A 15101-nucleotide genomic window follows, 5' to 3' on the forward strand; every position below is an offset into this window, starting at 1 on the left:
CGATAATCTCTTCTTAACGATTCAATTCAATTCAATTCAATAAGCCTTTATTTAACAATCTTATTAACTAGTTTAGAAAATATAATAAACATCTTATTTCCTAGTTTCACTTATCATTAGTTTAAAAACTATTATTATATATCAATGCTCAGTTTCAGACATCGGAGTCGAGATTGTCTTGCTTTCCAGCATAGGCCTCCCCCAAGTTTCTCCAAAGTTCCCGACCATGGGCTTTCCTCCGCCAAGTGGCACCAGCAAGAGCTTTGAAGTCGTCTTCCCATCTTCGTAGAGGTCTATGATTTTTTCTGCCACCTTCTTAACGATAAGGAGAGAGAACTAAGTTTTTTAGTTCATGTTCAATCAATAAACCGGTCATCAAATATTTTTATTTAACGTTAATTTTATTATGGTCTATTTAAAAAAACTAATAAACGTGTTTTGCACATTATACCGAAGCGAAATGATGAAAAAAATGTAGGCATGTAAATTTGTTAAATATGGTATTGAGTGAGCTCAAACTTTTAGTAGCTGATTGTTGATTTCATCTGTGCTAGATATGACTTATACAGTCCAGACAATATCGAGCAGAAGTAAACTTATACATTCAAGAAATTCATTAAATTAAATTTATAAGTGACATTTATTTATTCTAATTTTATAAGTGCCGTTCAAGTATTTAACTAATCAATCTGCATAATAGAATGACTGTTTCATTTTCTATTTTATAATGATATCATTGATTTTTCCTATCTACTACTCGTTGTGGAGCCATCATCAGCAGTAAGCAGTAGTATCATAAACATGTTAAAATGTTTACAAGCCCTCGCATTAAAAATGGTAGAAATACAACACAAATTAATATTGACCTAATTGATAAAGTATTAAGGGTGATATTCAAATGAACATCGAATCAAAACATCACCAAAGACGATGAAGATAAAACCTCTTTAAGAACGTTGATTATGAAGAAAAAAATGTCACAATTGGGTGAGATACGATTATTCCAAAGTAACTAGACTCGGATGACATTCAGTTTGACACTTGTCATGTAAAAAGTTAATCGAGCAAACTACTGACGATACGTTTTACGTTAATATGCGAGTGTATTGCGCAACGTGACACTTGACAATTCTGAAAGTTAGCTCACTACTTTCATAGTTAAATTCTTTTCGCATGTTGGCAGACCTGGGTGGTAATCATCAAATTACGAAGTACAGTGCATGTGGGATCTTCCGGCGTATAAAGACCGCTACTTTATTTGTTCAAGCTATAGGTACGAGGCCAATGAGTAAAAGAGAAGTTTTAGAGTATCGAACAAGCAATAAACTTTACATTAACGTGGATGCCATGCCGGTATGTACAGCAAAACCCTTAATAATGGTCATATAGCTGAGTACCTACTAATATTACCCGATGCCTACCTGAAGTCCGATATTTTTTCAACAGTTTCAGCACGCATCAAAAACTGAACTGGGGGCCTACTCAAGATGACTATCGTTTGTGCTGACGTAGCTATGTATCTCTATCTCACTAAAATGGAAGAGAAAGAGAACGGAAAGCGTTTCGTTATCGTAGCAAACTATTGTCATCTCGGCTAAGATGTAATCCCATCATCTTAGATCGCTCGTTGCATATCTACTTACCACTTTACGTGGCCAGTGCAAAGCAAGCATGAAGAGCGTAACATATCATAATGAGCTTCGAGAAGCGGCGGCACAGAGGCAAGTAAAGTATTCTACAGGATACATCTTGCTGAGTTGTTTTTGAGTGCACATAATTTTTGTACACATAGATAAACTATACTTATATTACAAAACAAAATACCAACTGTATTGTTTATATTGGATACCTACTTCCAAGACCTGAAAATATATTGTAATGTAGCGAACGATCAATTAAAAAAAGCGTATATTTTATTTCAACTTTTTAATAATTAACATAATAATAATTATGTAAATCTACAAACAATGTCTTATTAGGTACCTAGGGATAAAAATTGACCGAATAAGTCAAGCCTATCCATCGTTCTTCGGTCCGTAGCCTACTTCTCTCCGCTGAATGCTGGGAAGTAAATCTTCGTCCTCCTGATCCACTTGTACTTAAGCGTTTTGGGTAGATCAAGACAGGTAGGTAAACAATTACTTTGATGAAAAGTTCCATGCTGGAGGCAATTTGCAACACGGTAATCCATGGTGTTTCACATAGGTACACATCACATACATTATGTATAATTTTCATTTTCATCACACTTGCTCGAAAAAGATCTTATTTCATGCTGGCGTACTGAAGGACAAAGGCCTATATTGTTCCCGCGGGAGTTATGGATTATGAAAAAAAAATAGCAACCGAATAGATCCACCGATTACCTTTATTAGGTATACCTCTATTTCTATTGTATTTTCATCGATGGTAAAGGTAAACAATATATACCTAAGCAAAGTTTTAGATCGATACGGCTATATAAAAAATAGGTAATACGGAATGGAGAGATCTAATTATATTATTACTACGAAACTTCCGATATAAGTAATTTAACGGTCACGGTTAGTTTCACTAGACTTAAATTGACCGGGATATAAACCATGATTACCTTTTATATTGTTTTAATAATATCGGGAGCTCCATAAAAATAATATAAAACCGATCAATTAAAGTCTAATTCAACTGTCTCCTAGCCTAGACGGTAGTGACCCTGCTTACAAAGCAAGAGGTCCCAGGTTGAAGTCCCGGTATGGGAAATTATTTGTGTGTTCATCACGAATATTTGTTCCCGAGTTATGGATGTTATCTATGCAACTAAGTATGAATTTATCTATACAAGTCTGTGTATCGTCGCCTAATACCCCAAGCACAAGTTTTTTTCTGAATTTGGGACTAGGTCGACCTGTGTGAGATTTTTATGGACTCACGAGCTCTCACCACGTACCAGCCTCATTCCTATCGAACACGTCTGTCAAATGGGACTATAAGAACAGTAAAGTTCGTAAACATGATCCTGTACCACCCATCCACGAGGACTTAAAACGGGTTTGCTGAAGGAATGTGTCATCATGTCACATAATAATTTCTAGAATGTAATAAATTCAATGAAATAGGTACCAATTCACATGTGTCAGAAGGTCAGAGGATGGCAGTTTTTTAAAAGACAAGGAATTTTTTTCAAATGATTTTTGTCAAACAGTGTCTAATAAGAAAAATAAAAATATGTTTTACGGTTAGCTTTCATTTGATACCGTTTTCTTCAGAGTGGCATGAAAATTGGAAAAGTTATTGAGTGAAGAACCAAATATGTGAAGTATTTAAGAAGATAAAGTGCTTGCTATTTCAAAGCTAAACAAGAGATACTTGAATTTGTGTAGAATGCTTCTGAGATTTTCGGGCAGTAATCTACACAGAAAACTATTTTTGCCTGTACAAAGCTTAATATCTAAAAATATCAAAAAGTAAGCTCTGCTTAAACTGAATATTATCGCCCTTAGTACAATGGCATAAACAGATGATATATTTTAGAGGAAATACCTACAAATTACGTTTTCTTGCTCTCCTCAAAAATTGGTTAAAACCGAGATACAGCAGCACTCCTCTCTGACAGCAGCACATGCGACATGCCGTGGCCTTGTACGTCTGAACTTTTTCTTACTGCACGTTAAATGGGGTTGACCGGTCGAAGTATTTTACAGATGGCGCCAGCATAGGTTTTGTCGGTCCTAACGAATAGTGTTAGATTCTTGATTTTATTGTACTTTAAAACACTTTAAGCCAAATTTCAAAACAAAACTAGAGACAATTTAATAGTAAATATTTCATAAATGTTAGAAAATGTAAAAAATGGAATTGCCACCTGAGGGCGAAACTCCAAACGCAACATTTCACTCGACAACTCTCGAGTGACTAATTTAACTATTGAGTTTAGGTTTCGAAACGTTTACGAATGTCATATTTGAATTTACACTCGCCCGCAGTTAGCGCGTTTGAAAACGGATACATAATATTCTTGTTCAGGGGTCGGCAACAGGCGGCCAGCGAACCTTCCTGGTTATTTTGTATATAAAATTTATATCAGGTCTACGTCTCTCAAGTCGGCGCGTTCGGAACGCAAATGATCATGACATAACATGACATGACAGGGACAGCATGATTCGTGGCCCCGCGCTTACAAACATCGATTTTGTTCGTAGTACTACATATAGTAAACACCCCTATAATGGAACCGGCACTAGTAATGGAATGGTATAGACAAATCCTGTAAAACAAGTATTTACCATCAGTTTTTAATCGCTGGCAACATTTTACCATAAACAAGAGCCAAAGAGATGCTTAAGTTTAATTTTTCATTGATACTTGTTATTTTGAAAATTAATGGCGCCACAAAAAAACCACAGTTTTTATTGGTTAATAATATTGAAACCAATTGCAGTAGCTTTCATTAAATACATAGAAAACATAAAGGACGAATTGGACATTCAACTTTTAAAGCGTAAAGCGGTAGAAATTTTACAGGTGTCGGTGAAATTACAAAAATACTCCAAATTTTCTCTTAAATGTTCCATGATTGGTGCCGTTAACATATTATAATTGCACCTTCTGTACTTAATCTATGGTCTATTCAGATTTACTATATAAGTATCGCGAACCACGAAGAAAGGGTGCATATTTTTAAACAGCTTGATTGTAGATTTTCATTATCGAAAAGTATTACTATCAAGTAAAAGGCAAGCGCAAGTCCGTGCGGCATTTGAACTTGAGAGTACTGCCGCTGTCGGAAACTTTTTTTGTATCCTTTAAAATAGGTATTTGTTGACAATTGTTGTCGTTGTCAGTCGTCGTTGACATTGTCGAGTGCTCTTTGCATAATAATAAATTATCAGATATATTGATAAAGTTGCAAATTATAAACAATGTGCATTGGCTGCTTAAAGGTTGCCGACCACTGTATTTATTCAACCGAAATATAACGCGAACCAATTAAGTGGTGATCTTAATACGCTCGAAGATCCCACATGGGCTGTACTTCGTAATTTGGCCACCTATACCACCCAGTTCTACCAACATACGAAAAAGGTAAATTACTGTCAAAATGAGCTATCTTTCGTAACGGACGAGTTTGAGGTTGCATGTCACACTCGCATGTTAACTAAAAAGTATAGGTTTTTAGTTTCAGAGTAGTTTTCTCACCTAACGTCATCGAATAGTTAACGAATATTTTGCTGTCATGATACACTAGACCTTCAGATTACGAATGATACTCGAAATCAGTACATAATGTACAGTCACCATTTTATATCGGAACGTCCAAGTTGCTCATAAACATAGGAATAGGAATTTATGAGCACATTAGGCTCTACAATATATGTAAGTGATGGTGGTTTAAGGGGGAAGAATAGCTTTTTGAATCTAGCGAAATAACGGTATTTTTTCTATGAAATTGCATTTCGGGAGAAAACGTTGCCCACTAACTAAATCTTATTCAAATCAAATCACTTTGATGTTGATGTCGATCGCTTCAGCATAATATATTTTAGGTCTAGCTTGCAAAAAAAAATGTTTTGCAAATTTTAAAACAAAGGAAAACATATAAACCTAGTTTTTCATTGTGTCAATAACATACTAAAACATCATGGAGAATGACAAATATGTAGAAGTGGAAAAACGTTTTCTATACGTATACTTCCCTATTAACCATTTGAAAGCCAGACGGCGATAGAATATGCCGTGCCCCGGAGGCGATCGCGATTATTTCAGCGAAAATGAACTTTACGGAGTCCCGAGTAAGTCCCTTTTGCATTGGCGAAGCTGTTAGCCGTCGTTGGTGTCCTTGGCAAGACTTTCCGAATACAGCCACCGCCGACTGTGGCAGTCAAAAAGAGAATCGTTCCAGATAAGCCTAAAGCTGAGGTGGCCTACCGCGAAAAAAATTCGCAAGTTGCGGGGACCTTTCTCCTTTACTCTCACTGAGACGTAATTAGAGTGACAGAAAAATGCCCGCAATTTGACGAACTTCGATTTTCGCGGTTATAGTTAGTCTTCAGTTTTCAACCGTTTTAATTATATAATTTAGGAAAAATCTTAACAGCGTGTTCTAGAAATTCCGCTCTGAGGGATAAGCGACATCTAGTGAGCAATTCAGACACTATTTTCACGCCGGTGTAGTGAATATATCTTATACCTTTAAACGAGCAGTTCTCGACATATTTACACTCGGTCTAACACGACTAAACCGAAAGATTTTAACCGCGCACTTCCGAGGCTAAAAGAAGAGAAAAATGGTATATGAGTTTAAGTAAATTACGCAAAAAAAAGTTTTTTTTTTTCTAATTTTTGAATGAATGTTTACGATTTTTTTTGTAAAACCTAGTTTTTGCAAAGGTTACTTGTCACTTTTTAACATCTATCAATAAGGATATTTAGACTGCGCCCCGCGAAAGACCTATGCTCAGCAGTGGGCGACTGGAGGCTAAAATGATGACGATGATGAATCAAAATACGATAAATTACATATTTCTTCATTATTTTTTTACCAAATGGGAATTGGAGGAACTGTCATAGGAAACATGTCCCTGCATGGCAGCCATTTTGTTGTCAAAGTTCAACGCTTGATAACTAGTACCCGCATAATATAGGGAGCGTGCATGAACTGTAGGAGGCAGCACAGGAGCCGTCAGATTTTTGGCGCGAGGCGTAAATGTGATGTTTATTGTTCCGATTTAGCCCACAAGATGGCAGCACTTACTATGCACAAGAAAACACGTGACATGTAAATGTATATGTTTATGGTTCCGATTCAGGTGACAAGATGGCAGACCCTCCAACGCGCACGGTCTCTATACCCGAACAGCGCAGCGCCACACCAGCTGTCAACACACCTGCTTCAATAATTTGAATTTCTTTACAAACGTAGTGATTATATGCTCTTTGTTCTTTACGCGCCTTTTATCTTTTGTCTATATTTTGTTCAGTCGAAAAATAAAACAGATTAGTAAAGTTTTCAAATCAGTTTTAATCATAAATACACTATATTTTACTTTACAAATACATGCTACAGCAGACTGTTCACGGTATTAGTTACAATCACAGCACAATGTCTAGTTTTTTAGGTAAAAACTACCGAAATGACAAGCAACTTTGATATACAGACGGAGGCAAACACGCGAACTGCCTGAAAAGCAGACATCGTATCCTAGACGATCCAGAGGTGTCACAAGTGCGTTGAAGACTTCATAAGTATATTGGTCATTCTATGACAATGTAACGCAAGTCAGAATTTCGTTGCCACAAGCTTGGTCTCTCAATAAACGAACATTAAATAAATGCAGGAATAGTAATGTTTGCTAATACAGTTATTGATAACCGCTTTTGTGAATTGCTTGAGTGCAGCCCTACCTAGTCGGTGTCGAAGGTCACAGCACTATTGGCGCGCCGCGAACTGTCAACGAGGAATGCCCGCCATGACGGCGTCCGAGTGGTATTTTGATTTACCTAAAAGCTATGCCTGTTTTCCGTGTTTTTATGTATTAAATCCTTTTTTAATGATGTATGGTGTTTACTCCTTTAACATTATAGAGATAAATTAACATTTAAACTTGTATCATAAAATAGTGACTCTCGTTACACTTGTCCTCGAAATTACCCTTTTGGTGTTCGAGTTAAGGGAAATGTCTACATTCCTCGTCCTCAAGACATTTAAGACAAGACCCTTTCAAGACTTGACACTTCGGTAGGTTTATTTTAATTTGTTCATGTACAAAATAAGTACTGTCACTTGAGTTTCATTTAATCTCATATCTGTATGCGAGGCGATTAAAAGTGTCAATAATAAAAATCGACAAATACTTGGAAAAACAAAATTGGCCACTTCAACTGCCATTTTAGTATCTTGGAAATGATTTGAGCGGAGAGGGAATGACATTGTCCTCTCTGAATATAAACATTATTCAAAAGTATATTTATACAATCTGATGTTGTCCATTTGTGTCTAAAACAAGTTTTTTTTTCAAAGTATCGTCGATAAATCATAATTTTTAAAACCAACAACTAATCGTATACAAACTGCTAAGGGATACATATTTGATCAACTTAACAAAAACCGGGGCATAAGCTCCGAGCACTTTCTACATGAGGACAGTGCACCAAGCGCGTCGGGCAGAGGCGGAGCGTCCATAGAACTCTATTCACACCATCTATTTAAAGACAGCTGAGAACTTTGTTCTAGAAATCCCAAACGAACAGCAAGCCTCATAAAGTCCGGCTTACCCAGCGAATATTTTTGACGCATCGCCATTCGCGCGCGTACAGATGCTTACAGTTTCCAAAAAGTTGAAAACGCTCTCAGAAATCTGAATTAAGGACGTCCCCTATCTGAATGACCTCGCGCGTTTCAACTCCCTCGACCCCTTTTGCTTGAACCGGACCGGGGGAGACCTTTACAACTTGAATTTGCATAAGAAAACAAATTATTGAGCCCGTTCGCTCACTTAAAACTCATTCATTCATTTTAAACTTAAATAAACAGTGTCCTATCACTCAAAAATCTCAAAAGTCAAAATCGAACGATCAATTCACAGAGAATAATTGCGCGCGCGTCGTATCGAGTGACACAGGTTCCCCGTCCGACAGCCAAACGGCGACTGCTCCTCGTCGCCCACGCATAAACCCGCGCGCCGGGGCAACGCACGAACTTGAATAGATATCGATTTCTCAAAAACTATTTACATAATTGAAAAATCGGCAGACGTAAGTGAAGTGTACATCATTATTCACTATTTGTTAAAGATTAGTGTCTAAGCATTGCATAATAAGGGAGTTTATACGGAATTTAACTCGAGAAAAGGGTTCACGGAAATATTATTTACTTGTGATGCGTTTTTTTTTTAAATATCAGATCTAATTAAAGCTTAAATATTGTGTACAGAGCTTTATTATTGATACAACGTTCAAGCATGCTATAGCGACGTAAAAACAGAAAATTTGGCCTGGTAGCCCCTTAATGAAATTTACTTTTGTTTATATTTAATTTATATTTCCCAGATTTGTTAGAACCATTGCAACTTTTTGGAAACTGCGGGCAAGTGAGGCTTCCTTACAAGGCCTCGGAACTCGTGCGCAAAATACTGTGTTCACTATATTATTTCCAGGTTTGTATAAACTTAAATTTTAATTACAAGAGACATGATACAAAAAGAAACCAAATAACAGCAATGATTTTAGAACCGTTTTTGTTATTTCAATAACAACTTAAAAGTTACAAAAACTAAAAAATTAACTCACAAGTTATAGATATTGGCAAGAGAAATTACTTACTTACAAACTTTGTTGAGAGGGAGACAGCTATATATTATTTAATTTGTTGTTTTTTTTAATGCATGTATTATATGATAATGGGGTTGGCCGGTCGAAGTATTAAACAGATGGCGCCATCATAGCTTGCCCTGTCAATCCCTAGAATTGTGTCAAATTCTTGTTTTTTTTTTTGGAATTTTGTGACCTGGATTCCAGTACTTTAAGCCAAATCTCATAGAACAAAACTAGAGACAGGGGCAAGCTATGATGGCGCCATCTATGCAAACCTTTGACAGTTGCCAACCCCATTATAATTGTGATAGTGTATTATTCTTCAAAATCTCTAAAGTACTAACTAAAGCCTGTGTAGCCGTTTCCGTCAGTAGAAAAAGACGGCAAATTAAAAAATATATAGGCGCAAAGGGTTATCATCCCTTAGAAAATTTTAATTTCGCCTTTTCTACTAACAAAGTTGTTTGACCGGCCATATATTATAGTCTCACCGAGATAACTGCAAACTTATGCAATTTTTATCATTCTGTAGGCCGTAAGTGTTCAAAACTTCAGATAAAAAAAAAGAAATGAAAAAAAAAACACCACTTCAGAAATGACTCGAACTTGTGACCTTTCGAAAAACCAATCATTCTTAACCAACAGAGCTACTGAAGCTTACTAGAAGCGTGCGAATCTGTTCATTCCTTGAAGCGCATAGTGACATTCTATTGCCAATACCAATAACAAGACACCTTTTTATTGACACCCTGAACACCAACCAGCCAATTTTCGTCACTATTACCTGTACACACCGGATGCGTGTGCGTTGTAATATACAGATCCGAATGAGAGACGTCACACTGCTTGCGCACGCGCAAGTCCAAGTCCACACACACGCAGCCAGTATGCTCCGGTCTTTAGTGTCCATAACTGGTGGGTTGTCAACAGTAAGTTGGTTTAGCTTAGTAATAAAAATATTATCATTATTTATTAGATGTCATAATGCTAATTGAGAACACTGCAATTAAAAAAAAATTAATAATTTACACGGTACATTATATTCTATACTTAAACAAATATAGTTTATAAATAATACTCTTCGAAAATTTGAAAAACTTGTAAAAAATTTTTAGAGCTGATAATTACAACTTTTTTCTTCTCATTATATGTATAGTCGTCATTATGTTTTATTTGTACAGCAGTATTTTTAATAGAGCACAAATAAATTATCAGTACCAACCTTTATGCACACAATTTAATACTTTGTTACTAAATTTTGGTGTTCAATATAATAATCAATATAATAAATAAAGTCAGTTTTGATAGAAACCGGCAAAACATCCCACTTTGTCGCTTGCCATAAGGATGCTATGAGGACATTTTGACAGTTTCTGTCACATTTGACACACACAAATTCAGAAATTAAGTGTGAGAGTCTTATATCACATTATTGTTTTGCAGGAAAATTTAAAGAGAGGTGAGGGCACAAAGATTTTGCCAATCAAGTTCAAGTGAGTATGTATGTGAACAAAATTAGGGGTCATTCATAAATTACATCACATCAATTTGAAGATTTTTTTACCCCTCCCCACCGTCCTTGTCACATTTGGTTTTTTGTATTTAACGAAATCGACAGTTTCAATTAGTTTCTATTATTTTGATAAAAAATATTTTTTTGACAAAACAATGTTAAAAATGTATAACACTAAGCCAATTAAGAATAAAAATATGTCTATAAAAACGATTATAATTGCAACTGGTTATTTAACTGTTAACAGCAAATGAAAAAGAAAACCATATTCAGTAGCTAATAGCTAATAGGTCACAAAGTTTCTGACTTCCCCCTCCCCTTTGTCACAAATTGTCACATTCTCTTGACCCCCTCCGGCGCCCTTAAAGTGTGACGTAATTAATGGATGACCCCTTAGCTTGTCATGACACAATTTTGTATCTGTCAAATAAGTGGTTTGTTTCTTTGAATTCCTTAAACCTAACAAGAGTTATTAAGTTATAATAGCGCTCGATGCAAGTAGCGAGTCTGTCAAACCTGGCACAGCCAGTCAATGTCAGAGTTAAGTTGCAAAATCATTAATCAGTCAATTCTTCAACTCATTGTTGATTTGTCCACTTCATCCATTATACTAGAATTTGGTCTTCTGAAAAAAAAAAATATAATAACCAACACACAAGAATTGGATAAGCGAAAGAATAACAACACAAAAAAAAACACCTAAGACATTGACATATATCTATGAACAGGCCTTACGGGCACTAAGAATGGTGCTAGTTTAGAGATGTCACTCATGAATTCGAGGCAATTGTGCAGTCTAACGCAACTAGTTACAACCAATCACATGCGTGATGCGACCTCATCAACCATTCGCATTGTGGTGTTAGACTGCACAATTGGCTCGAATTCCGTGTCCGTCACATCGCTGTACTGGCCCCATTCTTATTGCCTGTAAGGCCTGTCCTTAGATATATGTCAATGGATGTTTTTAGGATATACAAAGAATAATTGCTCATATTGTACAGAATAGGGAAGTCTATCCTCCAAATTTTATAAATCTGACAAAAAAAATCAACAGCAACAAATAAAAAAATGGCCCAATTAGGGAGGGGTCATCTGAACGGATGGAAACAGGCACAGCTGTAGATACTAGTTTATAATTAATATACCAACTTGTTTTTATTTTCAACTAGGTATATGATGTAAGTGTGAACTTGTTGGAACCCGTCCAGATCAAAGTACATTGACCTCTGCATTTAGCTCATGACAAATTTAGTAATCAGAAATCCAGTTATTTTACAAAAAACATGTCCCAGGAACATGCCCTGATCCTGCATTCCTAGGAATAACACATGTATTCAAGTATATTGGGTTGTGTATAGATATTTACTAGTTTGTATAGATAGATACACTAAGCTACAACTTCATTATAGTTTTCACTCACCTCAGCATTCCATAGGCGCTATTGAATTTGAATTATCACCATAACCACTCAAACTGCCTTGCCCGAACTCCAGGGCGCTAATTTGAGAGTCCGCATTGAATGTTGCTCCATAAGAATCATTGCTAGGCCCATGAACCGTTTCCATATTACCATCACCCGAATCTGTAGCCGCCGCCGCGTCGGGCTCCGCCCAATTGATCTTAAACCTGGTCACTCTAGGCTCTGAAGCTAAGATATTCCTCACTACTTTATCAAATTGAGGCTTCGCCGGCGGATTCTCCCGTAACTCTGGTTCGGTTTCTGTGTATTCGTTATTTATGAAATATCCGACTCTAACGAACTCCTGGCCTCTGTATGAACACGTTAAGAGCACAACAGTGACGCCTAAAGCGTCATTTTCTGGTATACGGGTCACGTCCGGCGGCGGCGCTTGGAAAACAAACATGTGTCTACCTTCAGGTATAGGCCCCACGTAAATCGTGTCCAAAACTTGATCGTGCTCTTCTGTTTCCGCTGAACCGACGTATATCATCTTCCATTCTAGGTCTTCCTTCAGCTCTTCTATGCATTCAAAGGTCAATTCGAATTGAAACGGGTTGAGAAAAGGGCTCGGGTTGTCGAGAACAACGACATTGGTTATGTGAACCTTGGCCATTATTCCACGTCCGTCTCAAAGATTTATATGTTTATCTGACTCGAATCGTACCGGAATGCTCAAATTGCGCACTTAAGTTATACCACACTGATTTTTTTAACGATAAATACCTCGGAAACCAACGGAAAATTGTGGCAACGGTGAAAAATGACAATTATTTTGGCGGTTCGAAAGGTCACGTGACCAAAATAAGTCGCGATAACAGCGTTGTTGGTGGCGGAATGGGAAACTAAAATAAAAAAATATAAATTTTGACAGCCGTGACGACTTAGAAAACAAACGTTTGTTTTCAAGTGAAATTTACAATAAACAGCTTAGTTAGGAGGCGGTAATCATAATAAATATGCAAGATTAATAATTAGTACAATATTACTTACGGTTTTCCGTATTTTTAATATTATTTTCGCCAGCTTATCACATTCACCAAATGTCAAGTCAACCACAAACAACAAGATAGCAACGTTGCCAGTAGCAGAATAGTTCGTTAGCTTATGGTAACAAAATAATAAGGATTTCTGTTCATTGTCCAACACTTGCGATTATTAGTTGCATAGTCACTCAAGTTTACTTTTTTTTTAATTGTGTAATCAATAATCATATCTGAATACCACTAGCCATGTGCTGATAATGGTATTTTGCGCCTCCACAAAATAACTCAGATGGGAGCTTAGGCTCGAGCAAAAAGTTATTTGATCCTGAGTGCCTACCGCGATCCACGTTCGACATGTTGCCTCTCTGTCGCACTTGTAAATTCGTAAGTAAGTGTGACAGGAAGGTAACACGTCGAACATGGCTCGCAGTAGGCCCTTTGTTATAGTGGTTGGTGATCACGGACGTAGAGTAATAAATTAGTACATTACGATACAAGTGCGAAAAATAGGAAATTCGAAACGAGTGGCGATAAATTAAAACACGACCGAAGGGAGTGTTTTAAATCGACACGAGTTGCGAATTACCTATTCGCACATGTATCGTACAACGTTTTACAGTACATATGGCCCTTTAAATGTTCGACACACGACGCACTAGTGCTATAAAGTAGCCCCATATGTACTGTAAAATACTTTACAATTATGGATAATGCGTGTCAGTTTTACATTTTGTCATTGGCAACAACAGCAGGAAACGTCATTAATAATATATATGGCGTCGTTGCTTTGTGTACTGCTTGCTGTCAAATTTCAGTGCAATAAATACATAGGCTGCAATTAATTTCGTAATAATAGTAAAATATATGTGATTGTTACGGTGAAAGTGCAATATTAGAGCGAAGCGTCGATAATGTAACGTATATTCATACAAGAAAGGCGGTTTTATTGAAAAACTTTCAAGGTAAAACTTCCGTAACTTATTTTCACTTTTCCGGTGTATAATTGCTATTGTTATGCAAACAGCTGTTGATAAATCATTAATTTAGCGTGCACGTTGCACAAGATCCAGTTTATTACGAACAAAGTCGCGTTTTAACTAGAATATTGTCTTACTTTCGTGTTGCCTTGTATGCCCGTAATTCGTACTTATAAGGATGTCTGTCGCATAGTTTCGTTATTGAGTCACCGTTTTGATGTCTCCAACGAAGTATAATTAATTCATACGTTACTTGGAATTCGTATCAAGTGCTTAAAGTATGATAAGCCAATTTTCATGACACGTTTTATTGACCACTAATACATTAGAGTCCAATTAAAATTACTGTATTAAGCTTTTTTATCTGTTTATAATGATAAAATGTACATAAGAAGTGTTTAAAAAGACAGTCATCATGTTTAAGATATTGAGATTACATTATGACTGTGATTCTGTTGAATTAAAACTTCATATTACTTATTCAATGCTAGTAAGTAAGACAGAAAAAAAACTCTAATAAGATGTGGATAATTCAAAAAAAAAAATCTTATGCTAGCCACACACAAAAGCAATTTACTTGCGCAAGTTTAGACATACACAAATATGAGTTATTTCAAAGTGACTACAGACTGCTCCAATATGATTGTACAAATATCATTTCTGTAAAAGTGAACGGTGCGGTGTGTAGTTTTGTGCGGTGGATGATGCTCACCGTTAGTTGGCTTTATCTATGTGACAAAAGTTATTGAACTACATATTCGGTCACTAAGTTCTGTTACTAGGTTTTCAACTGATTAAACATAAAATAAGCTTAAAAAAAAACTTTAAGCACAGTTTGATAGCTTATTTTGTAATGATCACGACATGATATAATA

At 36.3% G+C, this 15101-nt stretch overlaps 2 protein-coding genes and 1 long non-coding RNA gene across 5 annotated transcripts in view; 1 reads left to right on the plus strand and 2 right to left on the minus strand.

Annotated features, from left to right (window-relative positions):
- Nucleotides 1–15101, minus strand: part of LOC133532372 (uncharacterized) — a 136150-nt gene that overhangs the window by 81759 nt on the left and 39290 nt on the right. The gene's annotated exons all lie outside the window — the stretch shown is intronic.
- On the minus strand, nt 6978–13250 carry LOC133532370 (histone chaperone asf1). Its single transcript, XM_061870981.1, has 2 exons — nt 12225–13250; nt 6978–11426 (listed from the first exon to the last, which is right to left on the minus strand). The coding sequence occupies exon 1, from the start codon at nt 12877–12879 to the stop codon at nt 12226–12228; it is 654 nt and encodes a 217-aa protein (XP_061726965.1). The 5' UTR covers nt 12880–13250; the 3' UTR covers nt 6978–11426; nt 12225.
- LOC133532366 (uncharacterized) overlaps nt 13976–15101 on the plus strand; it is a 36956-nt gene continuing 35830 nt past the window's right edge. For 2 of the 3 annotated variants that reach the window (XM_061870979.1, XM_061870978.1), the window contains exon 1: nt 13977–14211. The gene's annotated coding sequence lies outside the window, so the exon portion shown is untranslated. Of the gene's footprint in view, nt 14212–15101 lie in introns of all 3 variants that reach the window. The other variant, XM_061870977.1, reaches the window with a different exon arrangement.

The sequence above is a fragment of the Cydia pomonella genome, chromosome 27 (genome assembly GCF_033807575.1).
Source record: "Cydia pomonella isolate Wapato2018A chromosome 27, ilCydPomo1, whole genome shotgun sequence".
NCBI classification, from domain to species: Eukaryota; Metazoa; Arthropoda; class Insecta; order Lepidoptera; family Tortricidae; genus Cydia; species Cydia pomonella.

What these genes read in the sequence shown, in the direction of transcription:
- LOC133532370 (XM_061870981.1), bottom strand. Translation starts at nt 12,879, where the DNA reads ATGGCCAAGGTTCACATAACCAATGTCGTTGTTCTCGACAACCCGAGC.